We start from the raw sequence: 27759 nt of genomic DNA, 5'->3' as shown, positions 1-27759 counted from the left end.
CTGTACTTTGCCACATGAAAAGTCAGTAAGAAGCTAAAGTTAGAGTCCAGGGGTTCGTAAGTAGATTGAAAAGTGATTTTTGCCAATGATTTGCTCAGATATTAGCAACCAGGACTCTCTCTAGAAGAATCCACTGGCAGAATGGTTCATACCATTAGCCGTACTAAACTGACACCATGACTCCGGTACCATCCGTTCAATAGATGATGCACATATTCTGGCACCCAATTGTAATATTTGGAGCCAATGTCTGCTCAGAAAAGACAAGAGCTGATGTCGGAGAGGTGGACACCGTTAATGCAGACGTGCTCCTTTATCCAGGATCGTCACTCAGTTCATTTCCAAATTCAACTGGACTTTTTTTACAGTATAGTTTCAATGTTGTTGGAAAAATATTCCAAACATTGGCATATGGAAGTCTAACAAGATGTCTTGTCCAGTCACTTATGAGTCGGGATGCATTAATCTGAAGAAACAACACATCGTACACCATATTTCTGGACATTTGTAGTCAGAATAAAAATTATGACATTACAACAGGCAGGACATTCGATGCCAGAGTGGACATGTACCACTTTGTTTCTCGTATGGAAATGTCGAGGGAGCTTTCAGGGGCCCCGCTTGACATCAGTGTTGAGCTAGCGGAGCCAAAAGGGCCCTGGCCCGTCTCATGCACTTAATTACACCGCCGGGAACATTTGCTTTGCATTCTGGGCCGACAGCAAGCTCGCCAGTGGAGCGTTGCTGCTTCTACTTACTTCCTCTTCAATCTCTGCCAGGGATTTGATGGTAATGCCCATTAAATTGACTCGTTGTGTCTGAAATGAAAAGAAAAGTGAAAGGGGTGGAAGGAAAAAACACTCACGCACACACACACACACACACACACACACACACAGAGTAAATGGTGGTTAGTATCGCTGACCTCTCTGTGTTGGTGGGAACTACACTGTATCACTCACTGTACCTACTCAGCTTCCAGATGCAGAAACTGACCTCAGATCAGGGGTCGAGTGTGGAAAATGGCTTTAGCAGTGGCAGCCCACAACTCACAGTACTAAGGCCACCAAATGCGTATCGTGGGGGCCATGTCCAGTCCATTTTCTGGACTTCAAACTTGATGTTGATGGGAAGTGCAACTCACATCTCCTAATTTCTTCGCAAATTGCTCCGAGATCACAAACGGGATGTCATCCATACCTGGAAAAAGAAAGAAAACAAGTCAAATTCATCTCCTACATTCAGCCTATCTGAAACCAGATGAAGGGGTGAAAGACACAGCTAATTATTCTTTACCCCCCCTTTCGCACCCCGTTACAATTCGGGCCCATGACAATGCCTCTGACTTGATAATTTTTTTAAGTATAAAATAGCAGAACAGTCAAAATCATAGCCCCCCCCCCTCGCCAAACACAGCCCCCCCCAGCACACCTCCTCAAACAAAGGAAGATGAAAGGCGTGTTTATTCTCCCCTGTATTTGAGAGCCACCCCCCCCCCCCTTTAGACTCTGAAAAGCTCTACCCTTCTTCGCTCCATGTTAATTACTCTTGATTATTCCTGATTTTGTCTTGTCACCGAGACGCTGAACTCCAAAACAAAGACGCACTTGCGCTCGCTTTGCAAAAAGAGGGTGAGGAGGAGGAGGGGTGGGGAGGGAGGGATGGGGGAACCGGGAGACAAAACATTCGCCGGATATCAATTTGCATGAAAATAAGCCAGAGTGTTTGATGCCAGCGGGATTAAAAAAAAAAAAAAACAGGGGGACCGGACCCGAAATGAGGACTTGCCAAGAGCGCGGTGGTATAATTAGCATTCTACCAAACAAACGAGCTTCAACAGGGCTATAATTAAGCAGGCCTGTAATTAAGAGTATGCCCTTTATCATAATGATCATGCTTAAAACGGCGTGATGTGTGCCAGTGGATTATTAACGTTGTAACCTCGGCCCGAGCGGGACTTACGTAGGAATCAGAGTGTCAGGGCTGACAGGGTAAAGTGCAGCCCTTTGTTTATAAAATACATTAGAGCCCAAATTAACACTGGGTGACGGGAGTCACAATGGCCTCCATTGACGGGGCAGGAAGAGAGAGAAACGGGGGGGGGGGTGTAATGAAGGGAGAAAAAAAAAATGAAAAGATTAAGACGGGGGCTCCAACTTTGCTCGCTGTGTCTGAACCCAGCCACCTGGCACAGGAACAGGAAGTTGTGCAGGTCGGCAGATTCTTCCCATGAGCCACTTGGAGCTGAGGGTGAAGCGCTTCAAGGCTGGACATCAGATTCCTTTCTAATGCTCACTGAAATCTGGACCAAGTGGAATCAATGGTACTTTGGGCTCCACTCGTCTACTTTTCTCTAGTTGTGTTCATTTTTTCTGGGCTTTATTTGGGCTGTGGTTGTATCTATGATATTTTCAACTGAAACTGTTTTTTCTTTCTAATGTAATGTAGGTCTGTAGAAACTCCACGGCTTTTTGTGTCATTTACATGACCTTCACTCAACATAGAGCCTTGGGGGTGGTACTCTGGAGTCTCCAGAGGGAAACTCTTCTTAATATTCCCATTTGCTTTATGCAGTGTAGTTATATCTAATAATATCCTCACTGTAGTATAGTTCAAATCTGACTACATATTGACAGTGAATCACAGTCAATTAATAAAAAATATTCATTGTTACTTTAATGCTGGTTGTAATGGCTGATGGTCACCATCTCCCTTTGGCTGCTCCCATTAGACAAAGCAGAACAACCAGTGTCGTTGTCTGCATAATTTATTTTGCTGGATGCCCTTCCTGACTTCACCCTCCTCATGTACATGGGTATTGGAATGGACTGTCACATGTATCCCCAGTGGCTGGATGTTCACCGTCTGGTACTCATGGTAAAATCTAAAAACCACTGATATAATAATAGATGAGAATTATTTGGGTGGTGGAAATCCACAAGATAATGATTGGTTAGACTTTTTAACAGTTTACAAGCTCAAATCCAAGTGGACCCTCTAAGGTAAGTAGATAAAAGACAGTCATCACTGAAATATTATAGCGGAGCAACCTCACATCTCACATCTGTCCATACTGAAAACCAGTCTATAGCCATAGCAAACCATCATCCGAAAATGGACTATCCAGCAGCATCCCCAGCCGCGAGGCCATCAAAGTGTCAATGCCGAGGCGATTGGGGCGAGATGTGATCGCTTATTTAGCCCGACGAAAGCGGGTGAATAAACATGTACCCACGACACAGACAACTGCCCCTCCTGGCAAAACAGGGGTAGGCGGCCGGAGAATACATTTGAATCAATATGGCGTAATGGAGAACGCCACAGTTTGCGGGCTTTGATGAATTCGCGCCGGGGCGGACAGATGCATCACGAGTTGAAGGCCAGTGCGCCGCTTTATTGTTCAAGGATTACATTCTCAATCAGGACACGCTTAGCATTGCCCGTCCATTCATGCTGGGGAAAGAGCATCACTCGTGCACCCCCGGCTCTCCACGGAGGAAGTTGTTTGCCGAGTGTGCTTGAAAAAAAAAAAGAAATGAAATGGAGGTCATCTAGGGGTCGCAGTTAGATGCATGGCTGGAGTGGTGTTTGTCCAGACTTCATCAGTTTTGGGCCAGCGCCATAAATATAAATAGTTGGCTCTTTTTTTTTTTTTTAAACCTGTGGTTCAGCACAAGAATTGTAAAAGAATGTAAAAGGACTTCCTAGAGTGATAGATGCGACCGGCGGAGTTGCCTCCAGCCAGACAACGCATCACGGTATGCAGCAGCCCAACACTACAAATACAACTGTTCGGGCACAAAGCACATTATTCCAGAAAGGTCTGTCTGCAAATCCCGTTTGTAGAGGGGGTAGAAACCTAAAACCTTCAACCCCATCGCATCATGGCAAATTTGCTCTCAGATTTTCTGCTATAAGGACCTCCACTATTTTTACACAGTATTGATTATTTATATCTAGAGGAAATATTGTGTTATAATGACTTTAAAATGACTTTAAACAACCCAAAAATACAAATTAATTTCTATAATTATGATACTGGTCAATACGTAATTTATTTCCCTAGATTGTTGTGCGGTTGTCAGGTTGGGTGAAGGGCGTGAAGAGCTGAGGTTGGGACTCTGGGAAGCAGTGCTTGTGACCGTTAGGTGCACTGTATCGTCTGCTCGTCTTCGTGACACGGCCTGTGCCGTCGTTCATGGCACCGTGATGGGGGGGTCCAAGATCAGATGGAAGGACGAGTTCAGAAGGCACCAGGACGTCAGTCAGCGCCAGGACGTGAAGCTGAGTCTGGGTGGTAGCAGCCTAGTGGGTAACACACTCGCCTATGGACCAGAAGACCCAGGTTCAAATGCCACTTACTACCATTGTGTCCCTGAGCAAGACACTTAACCCTAAATTGCTTCAGGGGTGGACTGTCCCTCTAACTACTGATTGTAAGTAGGGTGGTAGTAGCCTAGTGGGTAACACACTCGCCTGTGAACCAGAAGACCCAGGTTCAAACCCCACTTACTACCATTGTGTCCCTGAGCAAGACACTTAACCCTAAATTGCTTCAGGGGTGGACTGTCCCTCTAACTACTGATTGTAAGTAGGGAGGTAGTAGCCTAGTGGGTAACACACTCGCCTATGGACCAGAAGACCCAGTTTCCAATCCCACTTACTACCATTGTGTCCCTAAGCAGGACACTTAATCCAGGGGGGGACCGTCTACGGACGAGTTTGGAGCTAGTCTGCTTGCTGTGCATTCATGGCGTTGTTTGCTTCTTCTGCTGTCGCTGGGAGACCAGGTTCTTCCGGGGTCTTCCGCGCTCCCTCTGCCGTGACAGAGGTCGATGTGACCTCGGAGTTCTGCGGCCAGTCTCGACAGAAGCTTTTTCATTAGAGAGCTGTCATCTGTGTTGTGCAGTGACACTGGGACAGCTGTTGCTCCGCGATCCAGAACAAACATCAGACAGGTTCTCCGAGAGTCCCAGCGCTGTGGCTGCTGATGTGCGGAGCAGCGCCGGAGCCCAGACAGGCCCGTGGTAGTGGGCGCTGATTAGCACGCCGCCATTATTGCAGGGAGTGGTCCGCGGGCGCTGACTGATGGAAGTGCGCGCCGAACGGAGCGGGCGCGGCCGGCGTGGATCATCGCCTTATTAATGGCTCCGTCAGGTGGGATGAAAAATGCCCGTTTTGTCACGGGCAGCCCCTGGGTGCAGACGAATTGCTGCTCCAAGACGGGAAGGGCTCCCGTGCACGCTGCGGCGAGCACTAATCCCTCACGGGTCCATTGTTGGATGCACTGTCACCCAGAAGTTCCAGCACACGTGTACACACACACACACACACACACACGCGCATCCTCGCAGATTTATACGCACGCTAATGCACAGAGACTGACAGATGGAGGACCCGTCCAGGGCTGCGCATAAAGCTCCATAAAACCAGCAAAGCACGGCGAAAGAGAAGACGCTCAAACGCAGGGGAAATCGTCAATGAACTTTTATTCTCCGCAACGGTAATTTATCTGCCCGGCTCCTAGACTTTCCCCGCAGCAGGATTACGACGCCGCTGAACATTCTTTTACAGTTTCACACTAATCATGGGTGTCCAACCTGAATCACGCGAGGGCGTTCATTTCAACAAGCGCGCTGCTGAGGGAGGCAGGAGCCAAAAAGTTGAAAGTGCTGGGATTTTAGTGGAAGAGGAGGGATGAACCAGGGTTTTGTGCAGACTAATCCCCGGGGCAACATCATGGAAAGGACCAGAGGAGGGAGTGTTTAAAGATCTACAGCCTACGACTGGTTCAGCAGAAGAATGTTCCGAGGGGAGGCGATTTTGGCCAGCTATGAACATAATTATGGGCGTTTCCTAGTCCTGTCCAACTGCTGACTCTTCCTCTGCTCTTCGGCCTGTCACAGAGCCAGCGGTTCACGCCCACCTCAGTGAAAACCTCTCTACGACACCTGAGAGGGAAATTGAACAGAGACGTTCTGTGTCCAGGTCGTTCATTAAGCTGAGGACCGCAGAGAAGTCTGGCGTTAGGCTAGTCCGCCCAGTCTGGTTTCTGAACACCAGAGCAACTACATCTGAGTGCATGAATTCAACAGTAATAAATAAGATGCGTTATAATCTTTCAGTTATTGTGAACTATTCAGTTGTCCATTATTGCAAATACACACTGCTGACTCCAACAACTAAACCAATTTGTTGTTTTAACAGTATGCAGACAAGGGACAGCTACAATGAGAGTGCTGATATGTTACATTATAGTGAGTTCACACAATGATTAACTTACATTTAAAGCAATTGCCTTTTAAAGACGCCCTTATCCAGAGCGACTTACAATCAGTAGTTACAGGGACAGTCCCCTTGGACTAACTCAGGGTTAAGTGTCTTACTCGGGGACACAATGATAGTAAGTGGGGTTTGAACTCCACTTTGTGGTAATCTGGTTTATAGGCAAGTGTGTTACTTACTAGGCCAGTACAATCACCTACTCTTTACTTGTACTTTACCAATCTCTGGAATAATTTCAGCCAAACTGGTTGTCTTATTTTATTTCAAATGTCCCTATTGTATTGACCTTAAGTTAAACTGTCATAATTGTTCAAAATTATTCTCATTTACTGCACTGTTGATTGTTTTTATATGTTGCTTGTGTCTTAATTAAGCACACTATCTTTTTCACTTTTTATTGTCATGTTACCTGAGCACAATGTGTACACTGTGTAATGTAAGCCTCACAATTTCCTCTTTATTAACCATAGAGCTGAGATAGCAGTAAAGTTCACTTTGACTGCTGTAACGATAAATCCACCAAAAAAACACTTCATGATTCACGTCCATGATGAAATATTCAACTGTTCCCAAGCAATTTCATTCACGCAGCTTGTCACTACTACAATAATAGACTATAATAATGCATGTTTAATAAAAAGCATCAGGTTGGCAGAATTACAAAATCATCTTTATATTTTATACTTAAAATATATATACTTTTTCACAACTGCTAAAAAAAGAAAAAATAGAACAATAGCAACGAGCTGGACAATAATTATTATTACCCAAACTGACCAGATCTGTTTTTTGAATCTGAGGGGGTCAAGCAACCAATGACAAAAGCATAGAAGTTCTGAGACTGTCTCTGCCCATTACCCAACTCTGCCCCTCCTCTGCCCCCCCGACATGAAATATAGTGCCCGCGCCTGACAGTGTCTCCCAGACATATTGTGGTTTATTTTGTCGCCCGGGCGTGCCATCTGTGCCATTCCAATAGAGGCTGTCGGCTCAGGCTGCTTCAGGAGAGAGGGCACGGGACACTGGGGCCGGCGGTAGCGCCGCAGCCCCGGCTGGTCATTAGTCAAATTGCCTAATGAGAGAGAATACAAATGGCCCCCTGCCCTGACAGGAGAAATTTTGGAGGTGTCAAAGCTCCTGACCCATGCTCGAAGAACAGATGATAGTGCCGCGCTATTTTCAGCTCCTTTTAATGACTGTGGCATGGCCCATATCTTTTTTTTTTTTTTTTTTCCGTTTGCATTCTTTTCTCACACAATGGTCCATTCCCTCCATGGAAAAGTGGAAAAACTATTTTCGGAATACCTACCAATGTCTGGAGGGTACTGATATATACGCATGCTGATATTTTAGTAAGCTTAATAATTTCCAAACAAGCTTTAAAAACATTTTAGTGAATTTGTATTTTCTAGATAAACAGGGAGCGTTTAGTACAGAAGGATTGGAGTTATTCTTCCATATGGGTGACAAGCGGCCCTTGAAATCTGGAGGTGGTTGGGAGCCAGGAGGCAGAGTCCCAGCTGGGCTGCAGTCTATCAGTCTTCCAGAAAGTGGGCAGAGCCAGTAGCACCTATGGTGTGCAGAAACACTGGCACAAACATACACACACACACACACACACACACACACACACACTCACACAAAAACCGGCAGTCCCAGCAATGAATAAATGAATGGGAGTAGAGCGTGTCCACTAATGCCACATTCACCAGTTCACCCACCTGAATGCTAGATTTATGCTGATAATCTGTATGCATGTTTGGTCTGGTAGTGTCCATGGTCCTGAGATGTCTACAGGATGTCCACTGACGGCCAATCGTTAATTTGAGCATAGAGAATTGAGGGAAATGGAGGGGGTGGATGGCACACTAAACCTGCGACAAACTGACAGGATGGGATCCAGAGTGATGAAGATGGGCGTCTGAGAGCTGTCATTCTAATAATTTACTTTGGTCTAACAAAGGCATGTTTTCTAGTGTACAGGTCACATGACAATCTAAAATACATGGCACAGGATGTCCTCATTTATGGGAAAAGCATGAAAGAAATAACCCTGACAAAACTGACCAGTTCTGACCATCCATTTGTATGACTCTTGGAATGACATTGAAAGAGAAGAAAATACTTTCCTGCCACATAACATGATTAAATGGAATTTTTTTAAGCATTTCATCTGCATTTACAAATATATTGTCAGAAAATGTCAACTCAAATACAGTGATTTACAGGGGTAACGTAGACAAACCCCACACCTCACAGGGCCATTTTCAAACTAAAAAAAACACATGGATGAGCCACTGTACCCTGGTGTGCCCGTATACATGTGTACGTGACCAATAAAGCTGAAATCACCCGAGCTCCAACAATCAACAGCATCAAGAATGCAATGACGCAACAGCGAGCGTCTCCTGTCCTCCATCGGGGTCAGCGGGTGGCCATCGCGGCTCGACTCAGACACGAGGTCACGCCCGCAGAGGGAAGCCAAGTCGCACAGAGATGCCGGAACATAATGAATGCTAATACACGGAGAATATATGCGGGCGGGGCGTGGCCGTCAACAGCTTTTCTGACATCAGGTCCTTTTATCCCCGACAGAAACTGTGCGAGCGCGTTCTTGATTAGCGGGGGGTTGGCTTTGGGGAGATAAGCAAACCGACTTAATGGCTATTTTGCCTGAGCGCCTGGGACGTTTGCAGCACCGACCAGAACTCGGGAAGAAGCTAATCTCCTCCTGCCGGCGCCAGGCCCCAGCTGCGGGCGGATGCCGTGTTGCGGGCTCCGCGAGTAAATGGGCTACGCCTCTCCGGACGGCGGTGGCGGCGGACAAAGAGCTGGCAGAGGCCTGCTGGTAAATTGCTCGCGCCGGATGGGCCTCAGCAGAAGGCACAATTACACAAATCCCCGCTTAATTAGCGGTTCTGCGGCGCACGCTAACCCGCCACGACGGAATGGGGTAGCTGGCGAAGGGAGGGGGGTGGTGAGACGAGACGGGCCGCACGAAAACCCACAAGAGCAGGACGCACGCTGAAACGTTGAAGACGGTGATCTTTTTTTTTGTTGTTTTTCTCATTTTTTTTTAAATAAAGACCCAGAATGGTGGAAAAAAAAATAAATAAAAAAAATAAAGCTGTGGCTCTGCAGACCGACAGCCGGCGCGATGGAACCTCTGGGTCCTCGGAGGGACCACGGGCCATTATTAAGTTTTCGGTGTTCACGGTAGCAGGCAATGTAAAGTGGCACCTCACACAGTGAGTAATGAGCTGTGCCAGGGCCGAGGCAGGAGGGATGACAGCCAGAGAGGCCTCCTTGGCAGCCACCAGCTCCGGCCCGGACCAATTCATCATCGCCCTAAAACCAATCCACCAATGCCGCGACGCCATTTCTCATTAATTATGCTAATCAGCGCAACATTAGTCTCCCGATGACACGGCGGCTGGCAGAGCACGGTTTAGATGTGGGACTCGATAGAGCTGACTTATTTAGCCTGCGACGGACGCCAAAAGTTGACAGAGAAAAATGTATAATTGACCTCGGTCCATTTTAGTAGCACATGGCGAGTAAATGCCCATATTATGGACAAAATAGGGTTTTTTTACACATATCTCATATGCCCATGTGTCTACTTTATTATACAGGTTCATATTCAATTATCTACTGATCACATTAAGGTTGGTAACCTATTAACATGAGGGTTGCGGCCCTGTTTCCGAAACCTTTCCTTGTGTTGTGAGATTTGCCTGAGGAGGTCATCTAAATCAGCAGGCTGCCATGTAAAAAACAATATCAGTAGCACTTCATTTTGGAGAAGATGTGTAGAGAATTCCATCAAATGATGGAATCAATGCCATAAAATGATTTGTTTTTCTTTTGCCTTCTCGGATCTTTTTTCCACAAAAGCTTTTCTTAAACTCCGGGGTCATGTGTCCCTGCTGCCTTGTATGTGAATCTCACTGTACAATTCTCCATTGTTCCAGTTTCAGGTCTCAGAACTATTAGCCCCCTGCCACTAGTGGTCGCTATTTTTCTGAAGGACAGTTACAGTGTTGGTTTCGTATGGTTTGGTCTCTGTTCACAGGCTGAATCCTTCAGTTGAAGACCATAAAAAAACAGTATTTGGTTTACAGTGATTAGTTTTACAACCAAAAAGGGACCTATTTTAATCAGCCAAACCGTTTAGACAACCTTATTGATAATAACGCTATGAAAATGCAATTAAAACTGAAAAGACAACACTTTAACTCTTGAATATTGTTCTAAATGCTTCATAAAATATGCAGCATGTGCATATGCGGTTAAGGCCCTGTTCATGGTACGGTGAGCAGATTAACCCCCAATTTCCTTTGTAATTCGGGTGACCAGTGACCAGCGCTTTTGCACTGCAGCACTGGGAATTAGACACAAAAAATAACCTGGGACCGGTGTGGAACGACTGGTTTAAATACCGCAATGTGCATTTCACAAGACTGATTTCACTAATGACCTCCGGAAAATCAGTTTCTGGGACTGTAATACACTTTAATGTCTTATGTGGGTCATCATCATCTCCAGCACACGTCTCGGTTTTTACTCTGCACAAGCGGACATTCATTAGCACGACTTTCAGCACAGCCATTGGGAGGCCTGCACACCCCTCTCCCGAAATGGCTTCATTTCCAGAATCTCATTGTGGGTTTAAATCACACTATGTATTAGAAGCTCATTAATTACAAACTTAACGAGTCAGCGGACCCATTAAAAGATCTTTAAGGCATATTCGGCCATTAATCTCCTTAAACTATATTTAATGGCTGGATTTCGGGAAATATTTTTATCAAGTTCTAATTAGATGTGAGATAACAAACCCTGGCGAACAGGAGGCGAACGAGAAGGCCAGGACAGGCTCATCCATTGAGCCTCGTCATGTCGCCGGCATGGAGAGTAATGGCGAGCGGCTCTTATTCAGGGACACAAGATGGACGAATGAGGACTGGCGCCCCCACACACTGATTAGGCCCTGTGAGCACGTGCCACTCATAAGTCATTTGTTGCTGAAGGGCCATCCAATAATGAATTTCTTATAGACACGAGTGCCTTATGCATATAGTCCCAGCATGCATTTGCAAGTGCATGAGTGCAAAAATCATTTAATTTTTCTGAGTTGCATCCAAAGTAATTTTTGGGGCTACATGACCCCGCAATACTGCTATAGAACTCATTTTTTTATCAAATTTGGACTTAACATGATGTGTAATTTAAGAAAAGTATACTTAGATCAACTGCACGGTTTAACACTCCAAAGTTGAAGGAATCTTATTATTTTTGCACGATGATTAAGATTTTTCCAGTTCTTGTTTTTATAAAACCTGTGTACCATATTATCTGTGATTGCTTGGAATATGTGCAACTTGTGCCTTGAGTGTAAATATTGTCCAATCTGATGTGAATACAGAAAGTATTTGCAGACCTTTGACGTGTTGAATTTTACGGGAACATGAACCTTTCATCCTTGTCGAACGTTGCTGTCTTTCCTCATTCTCCTATGATGTCCACTTCTGTTATGAACAAGCCAGAATTGTGGAAAGCCTCCATTAACTGTGCTCTCTTGTTACATTCTTCCAAAAAAAAAAACTTTTTTCATCTGAATATGTGCATGAAAAAAAAATAAAAACAGTGGAAAATATTTTTGAAAGATGGAGGTCTCACATTCTCTAACGTCATTGAATTTTTTAGTCACAGGGTTGTCATGGACCATGATTTCACAAAGACAGTCACTGTTTGGGGTTTCCGGTTCTTTAAGGTCTTCATTGCTCAAGTATTGGTCAAGAATTAATATGACGGGTGAATGCCACAAGTGTGCAAAACCTCTTCAGATTTGGTGACATCTGTGGCTATGAAATCATGTATGTTTGGTCTACGACCAGCATTAGCTTTTAGTATAAGGGGTTTTAAATCCTCTTGCCCCACATCTCCCCACTCTTTGCACCAGTCATAAGAATAAATCATTAAATGAAGAAAAATGAAGTCCCGAGCTTCCTTTCAGGTGTTCAGAGCATTTTTATTGTGCCGAAATTGGGCGGCTTAAATTGCGCCCGTCCAAAAACAAAACAAGTCTATAAATCTGGCCCGACATCTTGCCCACTCATCAAACAGACATGCACAGTTCACTTAGGTCGATTTGGCCAGTGTTAAACAGAATCAAGGTGAACTCTCTTCAGTGCCTCTGCTGGAGGTGGTGGAGGGGGAAAAAATGGTTCAACAGCGAGGAGACTTTTAATCAACTAACAGTCCAAGGAGACCCATCCAGCCATGCAGCGGCCGTATTACACTGATGGGTTTCGCGTCACTAGCCGGCCAGTTGTGTTTTCTAATCCTTCACCCTAAAGTGTTTTGGTATTGTAAAATATGGCGGGGCTGAGATTACTGTAGAGATTAAGGGGGCGGGGAGTGGCTGCTCCTGCGGCGATAAGATGGAACTTTTGTTTGAAACCTGATGAGAGGCTTCTTAATGAAAAGTGCCGTGCCAAAAATAATCTTTTTCCTGTGTGTTAGTCAATCAAAAAATGGTGTAGTCGACGAGGGAGGACACACACACACACACACACACACACACAGACAGACTCAAAAAAAAAGGGGGAAAGAAAGAAAAGTCATTTTGCATAATCAGCCGGCGCCATCTGGAACAATTAACAGAATTCCACAGAACTCCGAGGTTCAGTCATATTGGCTTATTAAAGATCCCGAATTATACAAGTAATAAATCCTTGGAAAAACGAAGCATACCCCTGCCTGTCATCACTATTTTAACTTCAAATACGGAGGAATGCGCGATAAGGCTGAAAGCGCAAGATTAATATATGCAAATTACGTTGAGCATTTAAAAGCCCCCCCAACAACTGTCTCCCTTCTTCTTCTTCGTCTTCTTTTTTTCTGTCTCTTATTACAGGCCTTTATGTTTTATTCATACGCTATCTCACCTGTCATTTTATAAGCTCTAATATTATGGGAGTATTATTAAACAGTGTAAAGTGCCGCTTTAATTGGAAAGCTCTGTTGCATTTTCCAATTATTTGGAGCAAATTAAAAGCAGATGCACATGCTATAATAAGGCTTCTAATATCGGATCGGGGAAATCAGAAAATCATTGTCACCATTCTACCGTGATATTTTGCAAACCCAAGTTAATTTTGATACCTCACAACCATACAACCCACCACGCCAACCCACCCCACCCCCGCCCAATCACTGCAGCGGAGGATGAACTGTCTCCTTGTCTCTTAATTGAGCGTCTTTTAATGGGTTGGGAAATAATTGAGCTTCATATTAGGTTAGATCAGAGGCAATGTCAGGATACTTTTGATTAATGCAATAGATATGTTAATGTATGATTTTTTTATTAGGTTTACTATTTCATTAGGGAGAACAGCAGCAGAATGTTTCATATAGTTCCATACAAAAATTGTACAAGGGTGACGCATTCAATATTTAAAACCAGTCTTATAAAACTTTAAACATGCCAGGTGTCCTAATAATCATTAAATGGAAATCTCTCTAAAGGCATCAATGCAAAATATGCAGTTCCATAGAAACACAGTAGTTATGCAGTGGCTGCATTGGTATATTGCTATATAGGTAAAAATATTTTTTTTTACTAATTAGAACTTTGGTGAAACAAATGAGAGAAGGAAACTTGCCTAAACGCCATAAAATAGAATAAAGGTTGATGTGGCTGTGGGAAAATGTCTCAATAAAAAAAAGCTACTCTCAAGTGAACAGAGGTTGCAAAATCAATGTGAGTTAGTTTTTAATATTCTGGTAATAAATGTCAAAAGTGCCGGCTCTTCACATTCGCACATAATGTGGCTGACGATGACAGATCCTCCTGAAATGCGAAGTCTCTCCCACTGGTTGTTCTTTTTTTTTTTTTGGTTTTGTTTTGTTTTGTTGGAAAGTGACGGAAGGTTTAATCGGGAAAGCAGGCAATTCATCAATCCTAAAGGAGCTGCCGCTACTAGTCTGACAGTGCACACATGGTTTTAGACCAACTCGAACCTGGCCAGCTGTCAACACACAGACTCACCAGCACACACACACACACACACACACACACACGCATGCACACAGCCTTAACACATATGTAGCGTCTGTTTACACCGCCCCCCAGATGTGGTCCTCAGGTCGTCGCTCTGTTAATGATGAGGAGTGAAAGAATCCTGGGATGAGGAGATCCACCTCCCCTGAAAACCCCACAGGATCCTGCGGCTGCTCTCGCAGGAGTCAAGTACACCCCTGTCAATCAGGACAAGGTGATGTGCACATTATTGCATAAATAAATAAGTGCACTGCCCTTCATATGCAACATCCTACAATAATAAAATGCAATAACCTGAGTTAGGGACGTCCACAATGTGCTTATTGCATCAGATTTTTGTGAAAGCAGTGACGTCCGACCTCGAGACTCATCATCTTTAGATTTCTCATCTATATGAACTGATTTGTTTTGTTTTTACCTTCCACGTAAACTTTAATGCAATTTAATTAGATCTCATTAGGACTGAAAGTAAAGAAAAGTAAAGATAACAATATTTATGGTGTTGCATAATTTATAAATGGTGGTAGAGATTTAATGCATGTTGAATGAGCAACATGGGCTCCGAGAAAACTTCAGCCTGCTTTATCTCTTCATGAGGAATCTTCACCACATGGTGTCTCTCTCCAGCCAGATAAAACAACCTAAGCGGCGCTGAAACCGAGACCTGAGCGTAATCCACATCCTTACAACATCCTCTAACGCTAAGTCTCCCTGTCTTCAGTGTCCTCCACTGTGATCTGCAAAGCTCCTTGGATAATGTGAGCTGACTTTTCTTTCGATCTACTCTGGATAATTCAGCATCTGAAGTGGGGATGACAGACAGAAATCATGCTATTTAGGACCACTAAAAAGACCCTAAATCCTCCATTTGTTGTAAACAAGCAACAAAAAGCAAAAGGAACAAGGGACAAAGACCTTCCACAAATACAAGATCAACAACTCAACATAGAATTTTGGGGTCTGTGAAAGGGAACAAGAGATATTGTCCAATATTATACATGGTTTGCATTTTACATTTACAACATTTATCAGACGCCCTTATCGAGAGCAATTTACAATCAGTATTTAGAGGGACAGTCCCCCCCTGGAGCAACTTAGAGTTATGTGTCTTGCTCAGGGACACAATGGAAGTAAGTGGGATTTGAACTTGGGTCTTCTGATTCATAGGTGAGTGTGTTACCCACTAGGCTACTACCTCCCATGGTTGTGACCCTGACAGTAGGAAAAGCAGCAATATTATCATCAGCCAGTGTTACCAAAATTGAGGAAATTCTGTCCCCTTTATCACTGCTCTTTAAAGAAACATCTATAGAATTATTACAGGTCTTCTGAAGAATCATAACTGTGCCAACACTGCCTAGAACAACGGCAGGATCTCTAAAAGCAAGTTTCACTTCTGTTGCTGAAGGTACGAAAGTAAAATAACCAATGCCAATCAGAGGAAAGTAGATGTTATGCCCATGTGATCAATTAAGAGTGTTACTGTCAAATGGATTATAAGATTTTATCGTCTACTAGGTTTATTGGGTTAATCATTCAAAATGTACAAATAGGACTTCAGACTTTTTGATTTCCTTGTCAAAATGCTTTTAAGGTAAACACCAAATCTGTGCACTGTATATGCTTATTTCATTTCAAAGACATGCTGTTTCATTTCAGCATTGCATTATGCATCATTGAGCGATGTTGAGCATTTATGAAAAACATTCCACTAAAAGTCTTTCTAAAGTATGGACTGTAGAGCCCATCCACTCACCTGACATGATGTTCAAGCCCGAGATCTGGTGCTCAGAATCCGGCCTGGTGGCATTTCTCCGCGGCGCGCCGAGAACTGGCGTTGTTGATATCTGTCTGAAAATAAGGAAGCGAGAATTTTGAAATGTTTGTGGATTGCGCTCGTGATGAGTTGCCAGGCCAGGAATCAGTGTTAACCTGGCTGACTGGTGACAGGTTTTTCCTCACGAAAATGTTCACCCAACACTATATATACCCTTGCGCTGCTAAACAGCCCTTCTCCATTTTAAGGTGCATCAACACAGTGCATAATCAGGCGGGGCTGTCAGCGGTGCAGATGGCCATGTGGAAACGTGAAATAAGACCTCAGTGACACACACCGGTGGCGTGGGGCCTGTGGAGAGCCAGTTTCATAACCCAGTCTAGACGGACTGTACGCAGCAATGTTCACAGTGCATTAGTAAATCCATCCTTAAACATCATTAAGCTAGATAACCCGTTATGAGCCAGAACCTGTAGATGGATCAGGTGAGATTAGACCAGATCTGTAGCATTATATTTACATTTACAGCATTTATCAGACGCCCTTATCCAGAGCGACTTAAAATCAGTAGTTACAGGGACAGTCCCCCCCTGGAGACTATCAGGGTTAAGTGTCTTGCTCAGGGACACAATGGTAGTAAGTGAACCTGGGTCTTCTGGTTCATAGGCGAGTGTGTTATCCACTAGGCAACTACCTCCCATGTCTAAATTTGTACTGTACTTTATTCAACTTTATTTTAATGTCCTAGAGGATGAGTTCTACACTATATGCTGACAATCAAAACAAAGCGTAGAAGTCTGGAGACACACTGAACATAGACTGCACTAAGGTCTAGTAGTATAGCATGTTACACAGTTGTCTATGAAGAAGACGGAAATGAAAAATCCTGCGTTTAGCAGAAATATGGATTGATGAAAAATAAATACAAAAACTTTCAGTGTTACGATCCTCACTGACAGAGAACTCAGTAAGAGATCTCTGTAACTGTCAAGTACACTCAGCTTCGACTCAGCATCAGTTTATGCCCCTCAGTAATAATAATGCCTAGACATTTGCAGATGCTGATGCCAACTAATATTCACACACTTGAACCAATATTACTTTGGGTGCACTATATTTTTTCATTTTTTTTCAGCATGCCAGGATAAATCTATAATATTTGAAATATATCAACATTGATATTATAATATTTCTACTGGGTTTAACAAAATAAAACAATGGTGCAAACACAACTGAGCATAATGAACACACATCGAATAAAACAGGAATGTCTTTGTGTCCACCATTGCACCCCCTAGTGGCAGAATCTGATTGTTCCTTTATGTCTTACATGTTTCTTTTTTTGTGTGTGTCTGCTCTTTGTTGCAGAGCTCTCCAAGGAGCCATCCAACAAAACTTCTAATCTTTTGAATGCTGTCCCTGGTCGGTAGCCCTGCCTATTATAACTTTGTTTTCCAATTAACAACATGATTCGCTCACTTGCAGCGTGAACTGGAACTGGTAAGATCTCAAATACTTATACTGTGAATGTGGCTCTTAACATGTATTTAAAAACTATTCACTTCTAAAAATCGTCATCCACCTAAACCAGCTGGGGTGTTTTAGATGGCTTTACTCTGGCCTTGTCTGACAAAGCACTTCTGATTCAGAAAGCAAAAAAGGAGAGGTCACACTGGACTCAATGATAATAGAAGCAGCCCCGCCGAGCCCCCCATGGCTCTCAGGTGGTTCTGGCCAGACTCTGACCGTACAACCAATCAACACGTCATCTGCACCGTCATATTTCTCCTGCTGCCAGGCGGCTCTGGGACCACACCTTCGCTGTCTTATCCGGAAGCTCTACTTAACCAGACCAGCCAAAGCCATGTTTTATTTGAGCTTTAGTGCTGTTTATGCAGCGGTATGACTGTTAAAGTTTAACCTCTTAACAGCGATGTGGTCAAGGTCACATGAAACATTAGTCTAATCTTGCCAGAACTCTTTTTTTGTAAGACAATGCTTCAGCCTGGTATAAAATTAACACCCAATGTCATTGTGCCACAAACAGCATTATTCAAATGAAAATAATTTCTTTTGCACAGTCTGGAGCCAAATGGGGCAGGCTGATTTATTGATTACCGAGTCTGAGGGTTTTACAAAGCAGGAAGGAAACTTGTGAAGGCCACCTAATGCTGCATTCTAAAATCATGAAAAACCTCATTTAAAATAATCACGACATTGTCCCTTTTGGAGAGTTCAACTTTTAATTAAATTAAAGAAAATGTCTACCAAGTAAGTCATATACTGTGCAAAAGTTGATGCTGTGGTTCTATGTCTTGTGTGCTACATGAATCAAATCCTTTGGGGAGCTGTGCATAACAGAAATAATATTCAACAGGCAATATAAATTGTGGCCTTTTCTGCATCTCTATCACTTTTGACAAAAAATAAATAAATGAAAGAATTTCTATCAATGGCAATAAAACAGGCTGCTCAACAGCCTGGTGGTATTTATGAACTGAGGCCTGCAACTCAGATTTATTTGCCTCGATAGGGTCGACTTTTCCCCTGTTCATTTGCATCAGCATTTGGCCGAGTTAAATCCGGGCCAATGGTGAATTTTTAAAAGGTTGGCATCAATCATGTGGAACCGATTGCCACATTTAATGAAGACTTTCCTTCCTTTGCAAAGGTTGAGGCCCGGTGCAAGTGGAAAAAAATGCCAGGGACACGACGCCCCGAACATCGAGACATTTCACAAACAGCGATAAAGTAAAGGCGGACTGTTTGGGTGCTCTTTCAGTATTAAAAAATAATGGCCCTGAGCCACTTTGCTTTCATAAAGCAGGAAAACAAAGAGGCCGAGATCTGGTGAGATACACAAAATGTAAATGAGGCTTTCAGAGGAGATCAGTGATCGGACATTAATCTGCCGGGGATGAAACGTATGAGAAATTTGATAAGGTCACATTACACATATGTGGAACTGGTCTTTAGAGGACTAACCATGAGGAAAATTATTTTACCTGTAGTTTTATTTTCATGAGCGTGCACAAAACATGAATAAAGCTTACTGCCAAAAGAACAGTAACTTTTAATTGATACCATCAGAAACATCTTGTTCCATCTATGTCCGACGTGCATCTTGCAACTGATGTGCTTGCATTTTCGTTTTCTTCAGCTTGTCACAAGGGAAAAAAGCACCCCAAAAAGCACACTCAATCCAAATTCTCCGGGTTTTCAAACATCTTTTGGGCCAGCCTGGCTAAGGTAGCATATGGCAAATCAATTACACGTCTAATTCTTAAAACAAAAAACATGGCAAGTGGATTGCTGCATAATCAGCCGCGGCGGTTCAGCCCAGATTACGTTGGCCACTTGAGTTCTGAGCACAATTAATCATCATTCAACAGCAGCCAAAGCCATATTGACACTTATCCCTTATTTGAATATTTAATTATGGAATAGCTGCTCATTAAATTACAGCGAAACTAGGAGCTTAGCCTGGAAGATTTAAACAGTTTTACCACACAGAAGCATTTGGTCCTTTGTTCCAATGGAACATCAATTATATACATGTATACCTAACTTCAAGAAAACAATATTTAATGTTTCGTACAGTCTTTTTTCTTGGCTTATTGAACATTCTAGACAAAATTGAAATTTTCAAACCAGCCAATAGAGGACTCAAAGCAACAGTCCAATTAAGGTAAAGCATGTTCTTTTCCATATGGTGTGGGATATTACAAAGGTTCCTTAAAAAGCACAAAAAAACTCTCAGGTTCAACCAAGAGCTTAATGGTGAAGCAGATGACTGTCTGCTATCAGGAACGCGATCCCGATGGGTGGGTAACAATGGAGGAAGGGGAAAGCGTTTCAGTCTTCAGGGAGGAGGTGTATAGAACATCTGTCATGCCGCGGACGGACACGATGCCGTCTTCGGAGACAGTGGAGGGGGATAAAAATAATAATACGGACAGGATGTCGAGGCAATGGGAAGCTGTTGTTTTGACACTCATCCAGCCTCCTCCATGACAACACCTCGACGCTTCCAACAAGCAGCCCACACAGCCCCTACTTGCGTAGACAGCTTTGCTTTAGCAGTGGCGGCTCTTTCTCACTTGTCATCATCTCGCTTTAAGTCCCGTGTCAGGTGCGGAGAAAGGAGTCGGCGCGAATATTTGCGGTGAGAAATCTCGGAGAGGTACGAACGCTACAGATCTTAGCTGATGATTCTATTGTTTCTGGCACGCCTCGCTTTTCATTTGCCGGGATTTGTGAGAGAGACCCCATAACTTTTCAAGCTTTAGCGAAGTGTTATAGGAAAGAATGAAGGGGGAAGGGTGGGGGGTGCTTGAAAAAAGGAGAGAAAAGGATGCACAGAACTGCAGTTACAATTGGGTATTCTGTCAAAACAATGCTCACACGATGAAGGGTTGCCTCCTGAAGTTTGGGACATCACCCTTTGTTGAGCTCGCAGGAGAGAGGCGGCAGCCAGCCACTTCAAGAGCAACTCAGTGCAACTCGGCACAACTTCTCTCTCGCGCACTCGTGCACGCTCCAGCACACTGCAGCGTTGGGGTGTATGCAGATCACGTGCGCGCACAAACTGCTGCAATGCCACTGAACTCTGTTCCGTTCACAATCCCATGAAAACAAGTCCTCTGCCTGGACGAGCACCCTTCAGTGTGAAAATAACTACACAGATGGCTATGTTTTTCCTTAAATCACACAATATGATAAGCTTCCGGGAGAAATAATGAATTAGCACTGACATTTAGGGCTCTAATGGGGTTTAGGGGATATTTGCTCATCTCATCATTTATTACATTGTGTAGTTCAGAACTCACTGCAATATGATTTCAGCCACAGTGATCAGAGAGTCCAGAAACATCAAGGGGCTTTCATTGGCTTTTTCACCACTTGCAAGTATTTTGACCGGCTAATTTCAATGATTTAAGCAATTTCTTATGTGGAGACCAGCAAGCCTGAACCAGCAATCAACATGCATCACTTTTCAGCTATTTACTTAGCTGGGAATCTGCTGACCAATGCATGTCCTGGCATTATGACTTATAGTTCATCAGTGTTTTTTTTATACAGACTAACTAAATAGCAGGCGTTGGCTAAAATACCTAAACTAAAAACTAAAAACCTGGCCACCCATGGTTCTGGAGTTACACAATTTATGTCCTCTCGACACCTGAAGTAAGTGAATCACGGCTTTGTAAGTAGAAATCATAAAAAACGTATATGACTGCCTTACACTGGAAAAGATGCCTTGGCTGAACATTTTTAGTGTTCTGCCCTTTGATTTAAAAAAAGAGCCCTGAGTTGCAACGAGCCAATTATTCTGAGAGAAATGTCAAAAACCTTGATTCTTGGGACACAAGAAAGTAACAGAAGTGTTACCACATGGCTAATTTATGCCAGCTGTCCGTGTAGAGGTCAGATGCAAGACTCTAGAATGACAGTTTTATCAGGAGGACGAATGACCATGGTGGACGAGAGGAGCGGGATTGTGGAGTGGACATTAAACATCTGACGGGAGTCATGTGTCCTTAAAAAGTCCACACCACAGTATACATTGCCCAGACAAACCTGAAGAACTGACCAGAGACTGTTGAACCTCAATTCTCACTCAGTGAACAATTAGGCATTTAAATATTTCAATTACACAATATATAAGTGGAAGAGATAATAAATACACTTTTAAAAATAATTCTCAATATTTGTGTAATTTAAAATGTACCCCTTCGTGGTGGAGTTTGAAAGCGTCCTTCATGTTTACGCTGCTTACTGTTTACAATTACAGGTACATAGAGATATGTTTCCACAAGCCCATGAATTCAGTTACAATGCCTCTATATGGGCACTATTTTCAAACTACTGCCAAGCACAACACTACGCACTAAGCTTAGGGATTGTTCACTAGCATAAGATCAAAGGTATCCTCAGGATTTAAGTAAATCTACTTATTAGTGCTGTAAAAATGTCAATTTTTATGGCATTTTTAAAAATGGGAGGTGCTAATAGGTTCTTTGTTTATCTCCTTCTATCCAAAGGCATGCACACTATTGGTGACTTGTGAATGTGCGGGTGAATGGTGTGTGTGTGCATCCTGCAGTAAGATGGCCCCTCCCTCAGTGTCTCAAATAGGCTGCTTCAGCCATGGCCCTGAGTAGGATTAAGCAATGGCAAGTGATATATTAAGCAAATTAATAAATATAAGCAAATTAATAAAAAATAGAATGTTGTGTATAATATTTGAGTGATTTCCTGGACAGTAAAATTGAGTCTAATAGGCAGTTTAATATTTTCAACATGTGCCTGTAAAATAAAAGCAGCTGCCTCTGCAGGTCAGCCTTATGCTTGTGCACAACAGCACTATGGAGTGTTTGAGGATGAGCCCCACTCTCATACAACGTTGAGAAAAGAAGCTCTCACACTGAAGCATGAATTTTAATGTTAATACCCAACCAAAGCCTGTGATCTCAGCAGGCAACACAGGGGATGGGAGGGAAGAGGGGGGGACGTAGCTCGGAGGTGCTATTTATTCTCACCCCACCGTCTCCCCAACTTGAAAGTGGGCTTCAAAAGAGCAGAGGATTACCAGAAACTGCTGGAGAGGGTAGGCAAGCGCAGCCTCCCCACAATCTTTCTTTTTCTTTACCTTTTTCTTTTCTTTTTTCTTTTTTTTTGAGACATCAAAAGACACTCACTGCCCATTCTTGAAAAGTATGAAATATGGGCTCTTATTTAAGCAACAAAGCAACTTGAGTCTTTTTTGTAATTATTATTATGATGCATCTACAGTAGACCTTTTCAAACTGATTCAAAGAGCCAGCACTGAAACTTTTGCCCAGACACTCTTCACACCTGGCTGAGATGAGTATCTGAGCCACATCAGCTCAGATGACTTTTTTTTTTTCAGAATTTTTTATGTCCACTAAGACTTTTTTTAAATCCCTAATTTATCCCCCTTTTATTTGGTTTATGTTGTAACGTTTTGAACGGTCTTCAAGAACTTGAGTGCCAACACTAAAACCTGGCACCATGGGTGTCACCCCCTGCTGACGCCCCCTCGCATCTGCATCTACTCCAGTGCGGCTATGATTGTGTATTTTCTATTTGCTGTGGAAATCCCCAGCACTTCCTGCTGATAAATAATTGAGCTGTTGGGTTTGGATGCAGTACAAAGCGCCGCTGCCTCCGTCTCGCCCGCGGGGCAAGGGAAGCCAGGCTGGCGCAGGGGAGGAAGGAGGCAGAGGTAGGGACTGGGTTCCAGACTGCACTCGCTTCTTATTGTTGCTTTAGGATAGTGCTTTAAATTCAAATGTTAATTCAAGAACAAGCGGCCTAAGACGGGTATGAACCTGTTGATTGTCATTGTTGTAGCCAACTGGGCACAACCCTGTTCCTTGTAAAACTGTGGAGAACGGAGTAAAAAACTCTCTCTCTACACACAAAAGCACTGTATTCAAACCACTTCAACTTGATGTTACCTGGCAGAAAGAGGCGTGGCACAATAGAGATTAAAAGGATGAACAGTTTCTAATTTATTAACCCCAGTAGATTATTATTGCAGTGACATGTACATATTGTATGTAAAAAAGGTGCCAATGTTACACAGAAAACCAAAATGAAAGACAGGAGGAAAAAAGACAGAAAAGCCTGAACCAAGCTTCAGACATCACCTCATCCAGGAGAAAAATGGGTAGAGAGAAGACTTGAGAACTGGAAGGCCCAGTTCCGATGGAAAAGAAGCTGAGAAAAAAAACACACGTGAACATCCTTTATTTGACCCACAGGAAGACCAATCAGAATTTGTTGTTTCTGTCGTCACGTCCTCAGAGTCTCCCGTCTGGGGCAGAGCATGCAATCTTAAAAAACATGGCTGGCACTTCACACCTATTATTTACCAAATGGTCGCAAGAACAAAGAACAAGAGACCGACCCCCACGGACCATCACCACCGAATTGTCACGAGAACAAAGAGGCAAAGTTGCAGAAGTCCTGCTGAATGCCCCATTTTACATCCTCATTATCCTTATGCTCAATCCCAGTTGCCCCAAGATTTAGGGTGAGGAAATATGACCTCACAGAGCTTTTCCGACTTTAGAAGGCCACTTCTAAAGTGAACCATGAAGTGGTGATTTCACAAAATGGAATACTACGTATGCACATGTTGGTGTGGCCTCAGCATTCTGACAATGCCTGGGCGATATTCCTTGCTTACCCTGGTTGCCCTGGAGCAGGTGAGGTCTTATCTTTGAGTGGATCCAGGATCTTCGGTAGGTTTGCCACACGATACCAAATCCCCATGCTGTTCACTTCTCTGTGGGAAAATGGCCAAACTGAAGTATTAACATGGCAGAGGTTTTTACAGTATTAATAAAATTCTGATGATTATTGCCACGCAGAGAAATACACCAGTAATAATATTTATGATCATCTGCTTAAAACGTTATTTGGGGAGGAAGAAAAAAGCTGAATGATGGGACTTTTTTTTTTATTGTGGATCTCAGGGGCAGCATTAAGTGCTGTTGGCAGGGCCTGGACATGACTGTCTGAGCGCGGGGCGCCTCTGGCAGGCTGGAGGTACAGACAGTTATGAGCTGCCTGAAAAAGCCAGACGCTCCTGCCGCCAGGGATAAACGAGCCAATCAGCGAGACGGATGGACACAGGGCCGAGTGCATTACAATGGCCCAGCACGCGGGCTTCAAACATGGCTCCAGGTTATTTACTTTGAGTTTCAGAGGGAACAGCAAGGCGGGGAAATCTGCCTATGAAAATATCACTTTCAGATATTTATACATAATAAAAAGTGGCTAGGAAAACACTAATGAGGGTGCATGTCTCTATGCGCTGTCAAAGGCATGAATACATTTTACACGTTCTGGGTTGGATATGACCAAATGAATACAAAGAATGGCATCGAATACACCAAATGCATATGGTGTCTATATTTATTGGGCTGTCCCAACTCTCAACATTGTATTGCTGCTCCGAGAACAATAGGGTAACAGAGCTGTAGAGAATTTATCTCTTTTGTACAGTAGTATATAGTGTATATAGTATCGTATAATATGGTATACAAAGTGCAGTTTTTAAATTACCGGCTTACCCTATAAAGCTGTAATGTGAAGAGATGTGTTTTGACCGATGTTGTAACTGGACATCACAAATTGCTGCCTCTGCGGAGTGTTGTGGGGCCAACTTTACACACAACCTTTTGTTCCTGAGGACTGGTTCATCTACAAGGTGGATGGGTAGACAGGAAACTCAGACAATGAATAAGTAGAAAAGAATAATACATAGAAAGACATTCACCACAAAGGGACATTGACCCACAAATGTCCAATTTAATTATTATTAATATTTTTTTTTTTTAGAAATTAAAATTTTCATTTTATCTTTGTATTAGATTCCTCTGCTGAGAAAATGATTTATGTTTCAAAACAAAGAAGAATGTTAATATATAAGTGGTGAGTCTACAAATTCCAAAATATTATTTACATTCTGAAACTTCTGAATGTGTTACACTTCCCATATTGTTCTTTCAGAAAAAAATTGTCAATATGGAACTAGACTTCCCTTATTTTCCATGTATTGCTAATTTCCTCACGCATGGTTTCTAAAATTCCTAATGGCAAAATGGAACATCCCTGCAGTCCTATATATATACTCACAGTTTTTTAGTTTATTGTGCTCTTGCCCTGCATTTATTTAAAGAGCGTGCCTCAGAAATAAACTGAGTACTTTTACTAAGGGCATAAAACATAAATACTTGAAGGTGGCATTAACATTTATTATAGGCCAAAATGATGTATAACGCCCTCCCTGAAAATATGAAACCCAAGAAGATGCCATAATCCAGGCATCTGGGTGTCTGATGTATGCCAGGAAATAAACACACGGACGCAGGGCTAGAAGTTGATTGAAGGTAAAATGGCGATGTAGTGGCTGAGATATCCATTAAACATGGTTTCACATAATAAAACATTACATTAAAGTCGGGGCCCCAACAAGACTTCATCTTCTTTTTATTCATTCCGGCTAAACCTGCAGCCAAGCCACCGCACCCACCCACCCACCCATTCCCATCCCATATTACTTCAGAGCCGATCCCATTCATTTTGAAGCCGCGCTGGCAAGTGTTGTATCAATGCAATAATAATGAAAATAATAAACATGCCGTCTTCGCTCTCGACGCCAAAATATTATTACATTCTCAAAGGCACAAATGGCGGCGGGGCGAGAAATGCACAGCACTCACATAGCATGCCATTGGGGAGCGCATTTCATTAATATTAGATAACCACCATCCGCATGTGCTCTTCCCAAATAAATACATAAATAAATAAGATGCTCATAAAGAAAAGCGCAGCTCCAACGGAGATAAACAGTGACTCATCACTCTCCTTTTTGCTCCTGCCTCCGGGGCAAAATGTTTATTTCATTCCCTTAGACTATCATAAATTAAGCTAACCCGCACCCATGAAACATTCACAGCGTGAGGCACTGAGCAGCTTCCCGGAGGATATGAGGGGACGCGGCTTTTAAAGGGAAGGCCGAGCTCGGGTGAAGTGGCCTGAGCCGGGCTGGTCTGGCGGCTTCTCTTACGAGTGTCCATCGTTTCTTGGATAGGTGTGAAGTCTGCCGGAAGCTTGTCCTTCAGGTCCATCAGCTTCATATCGACCAGCACATGACCTGACCACGGCTGTGCAGGAGAAGAGGAGAGGAAGGGGAAAAACACTCAGCGTGCTTTCAGCTTAGCAGAACTGTTTTTACACCAAGCAACTTGCTTGTGCAGCAAATAAAAAAAGAACTTTAAAAATACACCACTGCTGCGCAGGATTTATAAATATTGTCCTACTGTTCCTTAATGCATTGATTATATAATCATTTTTATCATATTTATTTTCACCCTCCACACATACACACAGACTTTATTGATAAAACCATATCTGAACTGAAAATTGTTTAAGACATGATATTTCAGTTCCTCAAGAAAACTATTTTGGGAGTCAGAGACTGTTGAACCCCAATACTCAGTGAACATTTGGGCATTTAAATATTTCAATTGCACAATATATAAGTGGAAGAGATAATAGATACACTTTTAATAATTCTATTGAGAATTCTATTGAATTAATTCTCAATAATTAAGTAATTTAAAATGTACCCCTTCATGATGGAGTTTGAAAGCGGCTTACTGTTTACAATTTCAGGTACATAGAGATATGTTTCCACAAACCCAGAATTCAGTTACAATGCCTATATATAGGCAGTATTTTCAAACTACTGCCAAGCACAACACTACGCACTGAACTTAGATATTGTTCACTAGCATAAGATCAAAGGTATCCTCAGGATTTAAGTAAATCTACTTATTAGTGCTGTAATAAAAAAATTAACGGTGTTTTTAAAAACAGGAGGTGCTCATAGGTCCTCTGTTTGTCTCCTTCTGTCCAAAGGCATGCACACGATTGGTGACTTTAAATTGTCCATTGTTGTGAGTGAATGGTATGTGTGTGTGTGTGTGTGTGGTGTGTGTGTGCGTCCTGCAGTAAGCTGGCCCCGCCCTGTACTCAGTGTCTCAAATAGACTGCTTCAGCCATGTCCCTGAGTAGGATTAAGCAATAG

General features: G+C 43.0%; 1 protein-coding gene across 1 annotated transcript in view; it reads right to left on the bottom strand.

The window, feature by feature from the left end:
• The window catches only part of mvb12bb (multivesicular body subunit 12Bb), a 45873-nt gene that overhangs the window by 5692 nt on the left and 12422 nt on the right, over positions 1-27759 (bottom strand). Inside the window, exons 4-9 of the mRNA XM_028996753.1 lie at positions 26737-26833; positions 25238-25367; positions 24349-24447; positions 16110-16204; positions 1145-1200; positions 759-818 (exon numbers count right to left, since the gene is read on the bottom strand). Of these exons, the coding sequence (XP_028852586.1) occupies positions 759-818; positions 1145-1200; positions 16110-16204; positions 24349-24447; positions 25238-25367; positions 26737-26833 (537 nt within the window). The remainder of the gene's footprint in view (positions 1-758; positions 819-1144; positions 1201-16109; positions 16205-24348; positions 24448-25237; positions 25368-26736; positions 26834-27759) is intronic.

This window comes from Denticeps clupeoides, chromosome 11, assembly GCF_900700375.1.
Source record: "Denticeps clupeoides chromosome 11, fDenClu1.1, whole genome shotgun sequence".
Taxonomy (NCBI): domain Eukaryota; kingdom Metazoa; phylum Chordata; class Actinopteri; order Clupeiformes; family Denticipitidae; genus Denticeps; species Denticeps clupeoides.
The sequence above is the reverse complement of the archived record's forward strand: the minus strand, read 5'-3'. Positions and strand labels throughout refer to the sequence as shown.